The 14478-nt window shown below is 37.5% G+C and overlaps 1 protein-coding gene across 3 annotated transcripts in view; it reads right to left on the bottom strand.

Moving 5' to 3' along the window:
* Positions 1–402: 402 nt before the first annotated feature.
* The window catches only part of LOC127808852 (uncharacterized), a 61390-nt gene continuing 47314 nt past the window's right edge, over positions 403–14478 (bottom strand). Inside the window, exons 12-18 of one of the 3 annotated variants that reach the window (XR_008024988.1) lie at positions 2395–2685; positions 1890–2306; positions 1765–1809; positions 1588–1673; positions 1195–1285; positions 871–1002; positions 403–767 (exon numbers count right to left, since the gene is read on the bottom strand). Coding sequence is in view for 1 of the 3 variants with exons in the window: in XM_052347517.1 (XP_052203477.1) it covers positions 925–1002; positions 1195–1285; positions 1588–1673; positions 1765–1809; positions 1890–2306; positions 2395–2685 (1008 nt within the window). In the remaining 2 variants the exon portion in view is untranslated. Of the gene's footprint in view, positions 768–870; positions 1003–1194; positions 1286–1587; positions 1679–1764; positions 1810–1889; positions 2307–2394; positions 2686–14478 lie in introns of those variants that run through there. The other 2 variants (XM_052347517.1, XR_008024989.1) reach the window with 2 other exon arrangements.

The raw sequence follows: 14478 nt of genomic DNA, 5'->3' as shown, positions 1-14478 counted from the left end.
CGATGCATCTCGAGTCCAAACCTTTTGACTTTAAATTGAGTCCCTCACTGTCGCTCTCAAGCTATTTTTGTAATTGATTCTCAAAAGTGTTACTCACACGTGGCATCATGTTCCGTACAGTAATCTGTTCTGTTTTAGTAACCGAGTAGAGTATCATGTCATTTGTTGTAAGAGAGTGTAACATCACATTCAATTTTCCTGAAATTACATGCACAAGTGCATTGCCTCCTAACCCAGTGAAAAACAGCATACTAGTCATCCATGACATTTGGAAAAACCCTTGTTAAAGTGATCCAAAACAACACCCTTAAATCTTGCGGCAAACTACTGCATAAACAATTGTCGAATGCCATACTTGCACCTGAGATCTCAAATGAAGCCACATGCACGATAGAAGCATAGTTTAGTAATTATATGTCTTGCACTAAATTTGGTGAAATCCATTTGTACAGGATCACAATCGAGGGGACAACTCTGATTGCCTCCCAGATGAAGCCTGTGCATGAAAATCTGTAGCCAGTAATTAACATGGTTCGATCTCCAACTTGCTTAAGATCAAAGGGCGGACGGTATTGGACTACAGTTTATTTTCATTATGACGTGTTTCAAGATCTTAAACACTAAGGTTCCTACAAAATACAAAATACAAAATACATGAACCCAAAAGCAATAGAGCTGATGCTGTATCTTCATCTTTCCTCTACAATATGGTGTCCTCAACTTCAAGCATGTTGGCGACCGGATAACTTCATCCAGTATGGCAGTATCTAGCAAGATGAACACAAAAAAACACCAGTGAACGGATTCAACTGGAGAAACAAAACTAGCATGTAATTATCAAAGTCGAGAGCGATAGAGAACTCAATTTACTGTTCAATTTCTTGAACCCTGAATTCAGCATGTTGTTGGACCTACCCAATTGATTCAAATCATGCTACTCCTTGTTCGGACTCTATCTATTATCATTTGCCTGCCGGATAAATCTTCTTCATAACCAACAACCTGTAGTTGCAGCGTACATCAGCTCATCATAAACGCATCATTTAGGTAGAGATAAAACCAGCTAATGCTGAATGTTGAGCTTTAAATAGCTCACGAGTCAACCCATTACCAAATAATAATAACAATACAAACAGGCTGACAACCCCAAAAATTTAGTCATGATGGCAATTGCATGGGATGAAGAGTTCAAACCTGAGACTCCGTCTGTGTTTCACTAAAGCCATCATACATGCCCACATTTGCGTCTCCAGGAGGATTGCAGATATCCTCCTTTCTGTCATCCCTGAAGGAAATAAAGATCAAATTAAGAAAGCACTGAATAAAGCACTTGTTTGCATCAATCAATTGGGACAACTCATCTCGATGCCCACTCAAAATTATTTCATTGTTCAGTTACTCATTTTTTATAATGCTTGTGGCAACTTCCAAGAACAAATATGGATTAAACATTGTAAATTCAGATAAGCTTGCTTCCTTTAAGTTGAGAGGGAGAAAACGGCAATACCAATTATAATTTCATATAAATGCTTGGAAAAAATATTCAGTACATTTGTTGCACTAGAAGAAAGAATGCAAAAAACTAACCTATTTAACCAATGCTTGGCCAACCCAAAGGCAGAGTGAGGATCTGCATGTTCTTGACCAAGTATTGAACAATCAGACGAGAAAAGCTTTTCTGCAATCAAGGATTAAACTAATTGACTTTCTAATAGCAATAGGCAAGGCAAAGATCAAATGAGACTTGAAGGAATTTAAGGATACGCTTTTATCACATCCAGTATTTCTTGGGGACTTCAGATCGTGAATCTAGTAGACCAGAGCACAAAAGTTAGAAATCAAAGAACATTAACTATGATTAATTCAGTAAATTAAACTGTCTGATTCACCTTTGTAGTTTGCTCTAACAGATCCTCAATAGCTGCAGCTACATCAGGTACAGGAAGAGGCACTTCCCTGCTATTTTGAATTAAGCTGTTTTTTGTGGAAGCCATCGTGGTGGTAGGAGCAGTTTGATTCAATCTAGAAGATATAAGAACCTCACTACCATCACCTTCAAGAATCCTTAACCTTTTACAACTTTTGCTTGAAAGTACAGTGTCTTCCCTGCCATTGTTGCTTCTACAAATAGCTTGATTCTGTAAATTGCTCAGGTCCTGAGACTGACTTGGAACCTCAGATGCACAATCTGCAGATGTCATTCTAGTGGCTTGGGTGGGATATTGGGTTGAAGTACAGAGCCCAGCCTCTTGGTCTTGAGAAGTAACTTCCTTTGGACAAAATGGACCTGGTGCAATAACTCCATTCTGCCCCACCAGATGTACAAAAACTTGATGAATATGAAGCAAAAGTATTAGCAGAAGAACTTCAGATACAGAAAAAACAGATACCAACCTGCTTAACACACTCATAAATCCACTCGCATGTAACTGACTGAATCCCCCATTTACAAGAAGCCTCATATTTTGGACCACCGGTAAACTTGCATAATAAATGGGTGACTTTTTTAGTCAATTTTTCAACAAATTTGGCTCCAAGAACAAAGCACAAATTTCTAAGTAGCAGTCTGTCCTTCTCAGCATACTGTGAAACACAGAAACGAAAATTTTCGAATCCAGGCAAAGGAATCCGGCATGGCAGTGGAGAATAGAGAATATGACTGTCAACATCCAGCAAGCAGCCATCCTTCAATAGCAATTTATAATTCAATTAGCATTTGCCTATAGGAAAGCCTTCTGTACAATGCAGGGGAGAGGGGGAAACAAAGAAGATACGCATAAACAAAGTAGAAAAATATTGATAAAATAAAAGCCTGTCATTGTCATATTAGATGGTCGTCCAAATTGCAGAACAATTTAAGAGGAAAACATAATTCCTGTGCTGGCATACAAAAGACTGAAAAGCTACTTTCAATGTCAAAATTGATAGAAGATGGATCAGTCCATTTTCCCAAGCTCGATTTTAAACAATTTATTCTGTTTCTCCTCAAGCCATTAACTTCTACAACCTTTAAAAATTATGCACATTTGGAAGTTTAAATGTGCAAATGCATGTCAGGATACATCCAGCAATAACAACAAATGAATCCCAAGAAATAAAATTTTCTCATTAGGTCTTGAGGCTCAGAATTGTATAGAGACAAAGCATAGAAAATAGTTCCAAGCCTGAGTAATTTACTGAGAAGTGGAAGAAAAGGATAATGACTTGACATAGTGGTGACATACCTCAAGTATATGTTGGAAACCCAACTCAACTTGCATATTTCTTGGTCCTATTTCTTAGCACTCTCAATCTTGTCAGATACTCTTGCTAACAGCATATTAGAGGCACGTGACTATACCATTCCAAATAGTTCTTCCAAAGTTTTGTCTGCACTTCCAGTCTCCTATAATTCATCTATTCCTACACCATTTTTCCTTATAACACCAATTGTGGTAAAATTGAAATCTTATTCACACTTGCTGTACATAATTGATATATTTATATACACAAGGGGATCCTCAATCACATCTCTAACAGATTGTGATTATCCTAAGAATCAGCAATCAAACAAAAAAGGAAACAAATTAACAACAACAACAATAACAACATATCCAGCCTTTATCCCACTATGTGGGGTCGGCTACATGAATTCTAGACTTCCATGTATTTCTGTCTTTTGTCATATCTTCATTTAAATCCATACACTTCATATCAAACTTTAATGTCTCTCCCAAAGTCTTCTTAGATCTGCCTCTACCTCTTTTTTTGACTAATTGTTCAATTTCATCAACTTTCCTTACAGGAGCGTCTCTTGGTCTCCTTCTCACATGACCAAACCATCTTAGTCTAGTCTCTCTCATCTTCTCCTCTATTGGCACTACTCCTACCTTATTACGAATAACTTCATTTCTAATTTTATCATTTCTTGTATGGCCGCACATCCATCTTAATATCCTCATCTCCGCTACACTCGTCTTTTGCTCATGCTGATATTTGATTGCCCAACATTCTAAGCCATATATCAAGACTAGTCTTATAGCTGTCCTATAGAATTTTCTTTTCAGTTTTAATAGGATTTTACCATCACATAACACTCTCGATGCATTTCTCCATTTTTGCCAACCTGCCTTAATTCTATGTGCGACATCCTCGTGAATTTCTCCATCTTTTTGAATCACTGATCCCAAATATCGAAAATGGTCTTTTCTTTGTAAGATTTGGTCTTCCAGTTTTATTATAACATCATCCACTCTTGCATTCTTACTAAATTTACATTCCATATATTATGTTTTCTTTCTACTTAATTTAAATCTCTTAGATTCTAAATTGTTTCTCCACAACTCAAACTTAGTGTTCACTCCTTTTGTTTCATCCACCAATATTATATAGTCTGCAAATAGCATACACCATGGCACCTCTATTTGAATATCTTTAGTGAGTTCATCCATTACTAGAGCAAATAAGTATGGACTTAGTGCAGAACCTTGATGCAGTCCTATTGTAGTTGTAAACGGTTTAGTATCCCCTCCGCATGTTCTGACCCTTGTCTCTACACCGTAATATATGTTCTTAAGGGCTTGTATATAGGCTATTCTGACTCCTTTCTTCTCTAAAACCCTCCATAATACTTCTCTAGGGACCCTATCATAGGTCTTTTCTAGATCTATAAACACCATATGTAGGTGCTCAATAGGTATATAGCTTCCATTGTTGACCTACCAGGCATGAAACCAAACTGATTTTCCGAGACCTTTGTTTCTTTTCTGAGCCTCTGCTCTATTACTCTCTCTCAGAGTTTCATGGTATGGCTCATTAACTTAATTCCTCTGTAATTTTCACAGTTTTGAACATCTCCTTTGTTCTTGTATATAGGAACCAAAGTACTCTTCATCCACTCATCTGGCATCTTTTTTTATTTAAGGATCGCGTTAAATAATTGCGTTAGTCAGAAGATGCCCTCTTCTCTCATGCATTTCCATGCCTCTATTGGTATATTATCTGGTCCCACCGCCTTATGATTTTTTATCTTTTTTAATGCTTGCCTTATTTCATTTGAACTTATGCGTCGATAAAATGTATAGCTCACGTTTCCTTCGGAGTTACTAAGATGTCCCAACCTAACTCTTGTGTCGCCACCATCATTGAATAATTTTGTGAAATACTCATTCCATCTCTCCTTAATCGCTCCCTCATTCACTAATACATTGTGATTTTCATCTTTTATGCATTTCACTTGATTTAAATCCCGTGTTTTTCTTTCTCTTGCTTTAGCTAATTTATATATATTCATTTCCCCATCTTTTGTATCAAGTCGTTTATATAGATTCTCATATGCTTTTGACCTTACTTCACTAACAGCTCTTTTTGTTGCCTTTTTGCTTCTTTATAACTTTTTTGATTTTCTTCATTGTTGCATTGATATACAGCCTTATAGTAAGTTTTCTTATTTTTAATTTTCAATTGTACCTCTTCATTCCACCACCAAGACTCCTTAAGGTTAGGAGCTATACCATTTGTCTCTCCAAGGACTATCTTTGCTGTGCTTCTCAGGGCGTTAGCCATTTCTTTACACATTTGGTTTGTCTATCCTTCTCCATTCCATTCCCTTTTACCCCTTAATTTTTCTTTGAAGATTAGTTGTTTCTCCCCTTTTAAATCCCACCACCTAATTCTTGGATTTTGTTTTATGTGATTTTTTCTCTTCCAATTTCTTACTTGGACATCAAGTATTAGAAGTCTATGTTGAGTAGTCAAACACTCTCTCGGTATCACCTTACAAACCCTACAACATAACCGATCCTCTTGTCTCATGAGGAAGTAATCTATTTGGGTGCTTGATGTGATATTTTTATATGTGATTAAGTGTTCGTCCCGTTTTTTGAACCTAGTATTGGTTATGATGAGCCCATATGCCATAGCAAAATATAGAATAGACTTACTCTTATTATTAATTTCCCCGAATCCATACCCTCCATGTACCTCTCTATAACCGTTTCCGTCTCTACCCACGTGCCCATTTAAGTCACCTCCTATAATCACTTCTCTCCTCTTGATATCATTTGTATGAGTCCCTCTAGATCCTCCCAGAATTTTGCTTTTATCTCATCACCTAACCCTGCTTGTGGTGCATATGTACTAAAGATATTCATAGTCATTCTTCCTAGACTAACCTTCATCATAATAATTATATCCCATATTCTCTTTACATCCACTACCTCATCTACTAAGTTTTTATCCATAATAATCCCCACTCCATTTTTCGCTCGATCATTTCCTGTGTACCATATTTTATATCCAGTTTCTGACAAAGTTTTTGCTTTTTACCCTATCCATCTCGTCTCTTGAAGGCACATAATATTAATTTTTCTCCTAATCATCACATCTACCACTTCCATAGCTTTGCCTGTTAATGTTCCTATGTTCCATGACCCAATCCTTAATCTATGATTTTGTTTTTGGCCTTGACTTTGAATTTGATTTTGTTTTTGGCCTGACTTTGATTTTGATTTTGGTTTTGGTTTTGATTTTGATTTTGGACTAGCTTCTTTATCCACACCCGTCCAAGCAAATGCGGGAACCCTTGCTCATTTGTCACTACATCCGGGCGCCGATGCAGCGGCCCTAACTCACTTGACACTACACACGGGTAGTGTAGCACGTCACTATGAAGGGTTACACCCACGCCCAAACGATTTTTCATAATTTGTCTAGAGTTCATGTTTTGGATCCGACTAAGTTTTACGTTGGCTGTCGGCTACCTAACACAACCCTCTTCCTAAAATAGATGATTTGTGGAATCCGAACATCTACACTCCCCCTCAAGCTAGGGTGAAGATATCAATCATCTCAACCTTTGAACTTAGGTCTTCGAAGCATTTTCGAGGCAAAGCTTTAGTTAGGATATCAGCAACTTGCAATCTTGTTGGAGTATAGACTATATTGATAATCTTCCCTTCAATTTTCTCCTTGATGAAGTGACAGTCAATTTCCACATGCTTAATCATGTCATGATGTATAGGGTTCTTGGCAATGCTGAAGGTAGATTGATTGTCACAAAAGAGTTTCATCAGGCCCTTGGTCTTGACTCCAAGTTCGTCGAGTAATCTTTTTATCCACAACCCTTCACAAATGCGATGAGCCACAACGTGAAATTCTGCTTTTGCATTGCTCTAGAGAGACCACTGGTTGTTTCATGCTTCTCCAAGTAACAAGTTGTCCCACACATAGGTGCAATATCTAGAGGTAAACCTTCGATATGCGACTGAACTGGCCCAATCTGTGTCATTGTGGATTTCCACCCCTTGACTTGAACCTTTCTTAAAGAAGAGACATTTATCTGGAGTTAGTTTTTGTTGGAATCTCAGGTAAAAAAGGGCTATCAAGACAACTCTTATAGCTGTAAGCATGTGGTTATTATGGAATGGTTGACATTTGAGGTGCAAGATTGTAAAGGTCAAATTCTATGGGGGTAATCAAAGAAGACAAAAAAAAAAAATCGTGAATGTATATGAGTTGTAATTAGGATGATTCTTGTATATTCTTTCCTTTTGTATTCTTTCATTTTGTTTAAGATTCCTAAGTTGTAAATTATGAGGTGATATAAATAGAGAATAATCCAAAAGGGCGAGGTGTCTTTGTCTACAGTTTCAAAACCTAGTTGCTACTATTTTAACATGGTATCAAAGCCACAACTAGGCTAGGCACAGAAAAGACAATAGTTTGAGCGAAATTGTCCCAAAAGGAGGTTAGATCATCCATCCTTGCTTATTAGTCCAGTAAAACTAAATGGCAGTAACTATCTAGCCTGGTCCTGCTCTTGCAAATTGATCATCAAAGCCTAAGGATTGGAAGACTATATCACTGGCATGAAAACTTAAAAACCTGCTGCTGGAGATGTACAAGCTCAACAATGGGAGATAGAGAACTCCCTCGTGATGTCTCGGCTGATCAATTCAATGCAGCCAAACATTGCCAAGGGGTATCTACTGCTAGATATAGCAGGGAAGATCTGGAATACTGCATCACAAACCTACTTTCAAATCGGACATGATGCACAAATTTACGAGATCCGAAAAAAGGTACATGAAACTAAACAAGGTGAGTGGTCAATTTCTTAGTACTATGATGAATTAAACAGTCTAAAGCAAGAGTTGGATTATTATCAAGATTTCTAGGCGGAATGTTCTAATAATGCTTCTAAGATCCAAAAAATGATTGATAAAGAGAGGGTATTTGATTTTTTAGATGGGGTTAAATATAGAGTTTGACCAAATAAGGGTTCAAATATTAGGAAGGGAGCCTTTTCCTACCTTGAAGCAGGCTTATTCCTACGTTCATCAAGAAGAGAGCATAAAGAGTGTTATGCTCCAGCCTGCTGCAACAAATAGATTAGCCATGATGGTGAAACCATCACTTAATAGAACCCCTACTAGCCATGGAAGCATCAATAAGAATCAGCTAAGGTGTGAATATTGTGGAAAACCTAAGCATACAAAGGAGACTTGCTAGTCTTTACATGGTAGACCTACTAAGGGAAAGGATAAAAGGCAGGAGGGATGTCATCAAGGTCATCTGTCAAAAGCTGTCCAAATTGATGGGGGGCCACAACCAAAACCTGAAAAGGCTAGTCTCTCAAGGGAAGAACTAGTTCTCATACAACAACTGATGAATAAGATAAAGATAGACTCAAATACCCCTTCTGCATCACACTATGCCCAAGAAGGGTACCGCTGGTAGTGCTCCTACTCAAGGTACTGTTATAGCATTCTATTCCTCAAATTCTGTAGAACAACCAACTTGGATCATAGATTCTGGGGCGGGCTTCAACCCACATGACTGGTTTATCTAATTCCTACTTGACCTACACCCCATGTTCTAGCAAGAAAAAGGTTAGAATTGTATATGGTACTCTCTCCCCTATTTCTGGAAAAGGGACTATTAACTGCAACAAAAATCTCAACCTGTCATCTGTTCTTCATGTTCCTAATTTTGCAAATAACTTGTTATCTATAAGTTCTATCACAAATTCCCTAAACTGTAAAATTACCTTTTCCCCTATCCATTGTGTTTTCCAGGAGGTGAGCACAAGGAAAATGATTGGCTCTAGTAGACTAGTTGATGGCTTGTACTTGCTACATAATAAATCATTCTCTTAGCCTGAAGATCAAGCCCTAAATGTTAACCAACTAACCTCATCTGAGAAGGAGCTAATGCAATGGCATCAAAGATTAGGTCATCCTTCTTTTTAGTGATAGGGAAGATTATTCCGAGTGTGCATAAACAATGTACTAGTATATTTTGTGAAGCTACTTACCCTACACTTAATAAAAGGAGTCCTAAGCCTTTCATGATTGTCCATTCAAATGTTTGGGAACCTAGTAGGGTTAAAACACTTGCTAGATACAAGTGGTTCATTACCTTTATAGATTGTTTTAGTCGAACAACTTGGGTTTATCTTATGACACATAAAAGTGAGGCTGGTCATTGTTTCAAGTCATTTCACAAAATGGTAACTATTGGAAGAAGAAAGAGATAAGAAAGAGGCCAAATGGATAAGGATCAAGAGTGACTAAGAAATCACAACAAATAAAAAAGAATAAGGATGAAAGCAATCTTGGAATCAGCTAAGGATATCCAAGATATACTAATCCAAATTTGTAAATTAAATTAGTTAAATGTTGTTATCTATTCCTGTAAAATAAGAGAGTTTGTAGGAGCTTTTTTAGGTTTTTTTCTGTATATATGTCTTCCTAAATCAATGAAGTTGGTACGGTGAAAAAATTAACCATTCTCCTAACTAATTCTTTTAGTAACTACTCAATTCAATACAAGAATCTAAGTTCTCAGAAGAGATAATGGCTTAGAATATAAGGATGCTACTTTCCAAGACTACCTCCAAGATCAAGGAATCATACACCAAACCAGCTATGTTGATACCACTACTCAAAATGGTGTAGCAGAAAGGAAAAACATACATCTTTCGGAGGTCACCAGGTCTATGCTCTTTGCTATGCATGTTCCCAAAGTTTACTGGGGTGATGCAGTTCTTATTGCTGCCTATTTAATCAATAGGATGCCGCTTACAACTTTCAATTTCAAAACACCTTTGGAACTTCTAATAGGAGTTTCTTCCTATACTATCCCTCCTAAGGTGTTTGGTTGCACCTACTATGTAAGAAATTACTCTCCTAGAATCAACAAATCAGACCCTCAAGCTCTCAAATGTATTTTCATTGGGTATTCTGCTACATAGAAAGGGTACAAGGGCTACCATCCACCTACTCGAAAGTTCTTTGTTAGTATGGACGTCACATTTAGAGAGGATGAAGGTTATTTTTAGTCCAACCTCTCACCTCTTCAAGTGGAGAATATCAATCACAAGGTACAGGAAAAGGTGTTTGTGCAGTGGACTGATACTGCTGTTGATTTGAGGGCAGAAGGAGAGGTTGCTAATAGATTTTATAATTCAGCTAATTTTGGTAAACTCAGGCAAGAGGAAGATCCAGGAAATGTTAATCGACAACAAGGACCAAACAGACTTGGGAATAGAGAGGGTTTGACTTATTTCTGGAGAAAACAAGCCTATTAACAAAGTCTACCTAGCCAAGAAAATTCTCAAGACCTCACTGATCCAGGTAAACACTCCACTGAATCTGAACAACTTCCAATTTCCAGCGACTAACCCTAATCTTGCTAATCTTGATGCTACAATTTTTTAAGCTAAACCTGATTCAGACTCTTCATTTAAACTCTTTGATTTGTACCTTCCTATACCTATTAGAAAAATGAGTTAGGAGTTGTACACAACATCTTATCTCCAAATCTGTTACTTATGATTCTTTGTCTGTCACCTATAAGAATTTTCTATCCTCTTTAGAATCTCTAACAGTACCCATAGATTGGAAGCATGCTATCAATAAACCATGTTGGAAACATGCTACGGAAGAGGAAATGAGAGCCGTAATGACGAATAACACATGGGAAATCACTAAACTACCACCTGATAAGAAACCAGTTGGATGTAAGTGGGTTTTCACTGTTAAGTACAAGGCAAATGGAACAATTGAAAGATACAAGGCAAGGTTGATGGCTAAGGGGTTTACTCAAACCTATGGAGTGGACTATGAAAAAACTTTTGCCCCAGTAGCAAAAGCGAACACAATATGAATTCTTCTATCATGTGTAGCTATTCTAGACTGGGACTTACATCGGTTGGATGTAAAGAATGCATTTCTACATAGAGGGCTGGAAGAAGAGGTATGCATGGAAATTCCACCAAGTTTCAACAATTCAGAGAAGCAAGGGAGAGCTTGCAAGTTACAGAAGGCCCTATATGGTCTTAAGCAATCCCCCAAGGCTTGCTTTGATAGGCTTAGCAGGGTTGTAATAAGACTTGGTTACCAACAAAGTAATATTGATCACACCATGTTCTTTAAAAGAAACAAACACAAGCTAACTATTCTTATTGTTTACGTTGATGACATAGTGGTGATAGGGAATGACCATGAAGGAATACTTGGGGGAAGAATTTGAGATCAAGAATCTTGGGCAGCTAAGGTAATTCTTGGGAATTTTTAAGTAGTCAGATTAGATAAGGCATCTTTATTTCCCAAAAAGAATATGTTTTAGATTTATTGACTGAAATAGGTATGCTAGGATGAAGCCTGCAGATTCACCCATTGAAGTAAATCACAGACTTAGAGCTGATAAAGGAGAGAAGGCCGACAAGAGAAGGTATCAAAGACTGGTCGGGAAGCTGATATACTAGTCCCATACAAGGCCAAATATTGCGTATGCAGTAGGGGTTGTAAGTTAATTCATGCAAAACCCTAAGTTAATTCACATGGAGGTTGTCTACAAGATTTTAAGGTATCTAAAAACAACTCCTGGGAAGGGTTTACTATTTTTTAAACATAACCATTTGAATGTAGAGGGATACATGGAAGCAGATTGGGCTGGATCCCTAGATGATAGAAGCTCAACCTTAGGTTATTGCACCTTTGTTTGAGGTAATCTAGTCACATGGAGGAGTAAGAAACAATCAGTTGTGGCTAGATCAAGTGTTGAAGCTGAGTATATGGCAATGGCTCTAGGCGTATGTGAATTATTATGGGTGAATAAGGTTATGACAGAGCTAGGATTGCATAAAAAAGAATCACTCTTACTATATAGTGATAGCAAAGCTGCAATTAGCATTGCTAACAATCCTGTTCAACATGATAGGACTAAACACATTGAGATTGATAGATACTTCATAAAGGAGAAACTAGTCAATGGACAATTGTGCATCTCTTTTGTTCAATCAAGGCATTAGTTGGCAGATACCTTAACCAAGGCTTTACACAACAAGGAATTCATGACTGATATCTAAGATGGGCATGGAGGATATCCATACATCATCTTAAGGGGGAGTGTTGGAATTTCGGATAAAAGAGGGTTGGCAAGACAACTATTATAGCTATAAACATATGGTTATTATGGAAAGGTTGACCTTTGTGGTGCAAGATTGTAAAGGAAAGATTATATAGAGATTATCAAGGAAGACAACAAAGCAATCAAATCTAAAAAATCGTGAATGTATATGAGTTGTAATTAGGAGGATTCTTGTATATTATTTCCTTTTGTATTCTTTCCTTATGTATTATTTCCTTTTGTTTAAGATTCCTAAGTTTTAAATTATGAGGTGATAAATAGAGAATAATCCAAAGGGGTAAGGTGTCTTTGCCTACAGTTTCAAAACCTAGTTGCTACTATTTTTATAGTTTTAAATATCTCAAGACTTTGTAGACTGTCTCCATATGTTCTTCCCTTGGATCACTCATGAACTGGTTCACAACACTAACTGCAAAACCAATATCCAGTCTGGTGTGAAAAAGATATATGAGTTTTCCAACTAACTTTTGATATCAACCCTTATCAACTAGAGCACTTTTCTCTCCCCTTCTAAGCTTGGTGGTGGCTTCTATTGGGGTATCGATAGGTTTACACCCAAGCATCCCACATTCCTTTAGCAGGTCCAAAACGTATTTTCTCTAAGACACAAAGATTCCACTGCTAGATCTTGCCACCTCCATTCTTAAGAAATATCAAAGATTTCCTACATCTTTGATCTCAAACTCTTTGGCAATGATTTTCTTTAGACCATCCATCCATTTTTTTTATGAAATCACCTGTGACAATGATATCATCAGCATATACAATCAAGATAGATATTTTACCTTCTGACGACCTCTTCACAAATAGAGTATGATCGGCTTGACATTGAGAGTAACCATGAGACTTGACCACTCTTGTGAACCTATTGAACCATGCTCTTAGTGACTGTTTAAGACCATATAGAGATCTTTTCAACATGCATACTTGATTCTTCGTAGTCTGAGTCTCAAACTTCGAGGGAATCTTTATGTATACCTCTTCCTCTAAGTCACCATTTAGAAACGCATTCTTCACATCAAGTTGAAGCAATGGCCAATCTAAGTTTGTTGCTAGAGATAGGAGAACCCGAATGGTATTGAGTTTGGAAACCAGTGCAAAAGTTTCTTGGTAGTTCACGCCATAAGATTGAGCGAAAGCTTTTGCAATGAGGTGGGCTTTATACCTGGTAATACTTCCATCTTCTTTATACTTCACAGTGAAGATCTATTTGCATCCAACCGGATTTTTCCCTAAAGGCAGATTAGTGATCTCCCATGTATGGTTCTTCTCTAATGCACGTATATCATCTAAACTGCAACCTTCCATGAGGGATCTACCAGGGCCTCTTGGATGTTGGTGGGAACCTAGATTGTATCCAAACTGGTAACAAATACTCGGAATTTTGATGAGAGACCCTTATATGAAATGTAATTATGAAGAGGGTGCTTTGTGCATAATCTTACTCCCTTCCTGAGAGTAATAGGCTAATCCAGATCATTCTTAGGTGCCTCACTAGGTGAATTGTCAAGAATAGTGTTACCTTCATTCATTGAATTCGGATTAGACGCAAAAATATTCAGAGCGGGGACTGACATTCCTTGGTAAAGACACTCTCCTCTTAAATGGAAGGATTGAGATAAAATGGATTGTTCAAAGAAAGTGACGTCCATTGAGTAATAATACTTGCGCATGGAAGGAGAAAATCACTTATACCCTTTCTGGTTAGGAGAGTAGCCCAATAAAATACACTTGATGGCCCGGAGATCAAACTTGCCACGATTATGAGGATGAAGATGGACAAATACCAAGCATCCGAACACTTTCAAAGGAATGATGGACACAAATCGAGAATGGGTATGGGTTATGAGGAGGGCTTGGAAAGGAGTTTGGAACTAAAAGACTTGAGAAGGCATTCAATTAATGAGATAAGTAGCTGTGAGAATGGCATCCCCCCAAAAATGTGCTAGAACATTAGTGGAAAACATGAGAGACCGGGCAACTTCAAGGATGTGATGATTTTTCCGTTTAGCAATACCATTTTGCTAAGGACTATCAACACAAGAACTTTGATGGATAATCTCT

Source organism: Diospyros lotus, chromosome 8 (genome assembly GCF_014633365.1).
Source record: "Diospyros lotus cultivar Yz01 chromosome 8, ASM1463336v1, whole genome shotgun sequence".
NCBI lineage: Eukaryota > Viridiplantae > Streptophyta > Magnoliopsida > Ericales > Ebenaceae > Diospyros > Diospyros lotus.
This window is presented reverse-complemented; position numbering and strand designations above follow the sequence as displayed.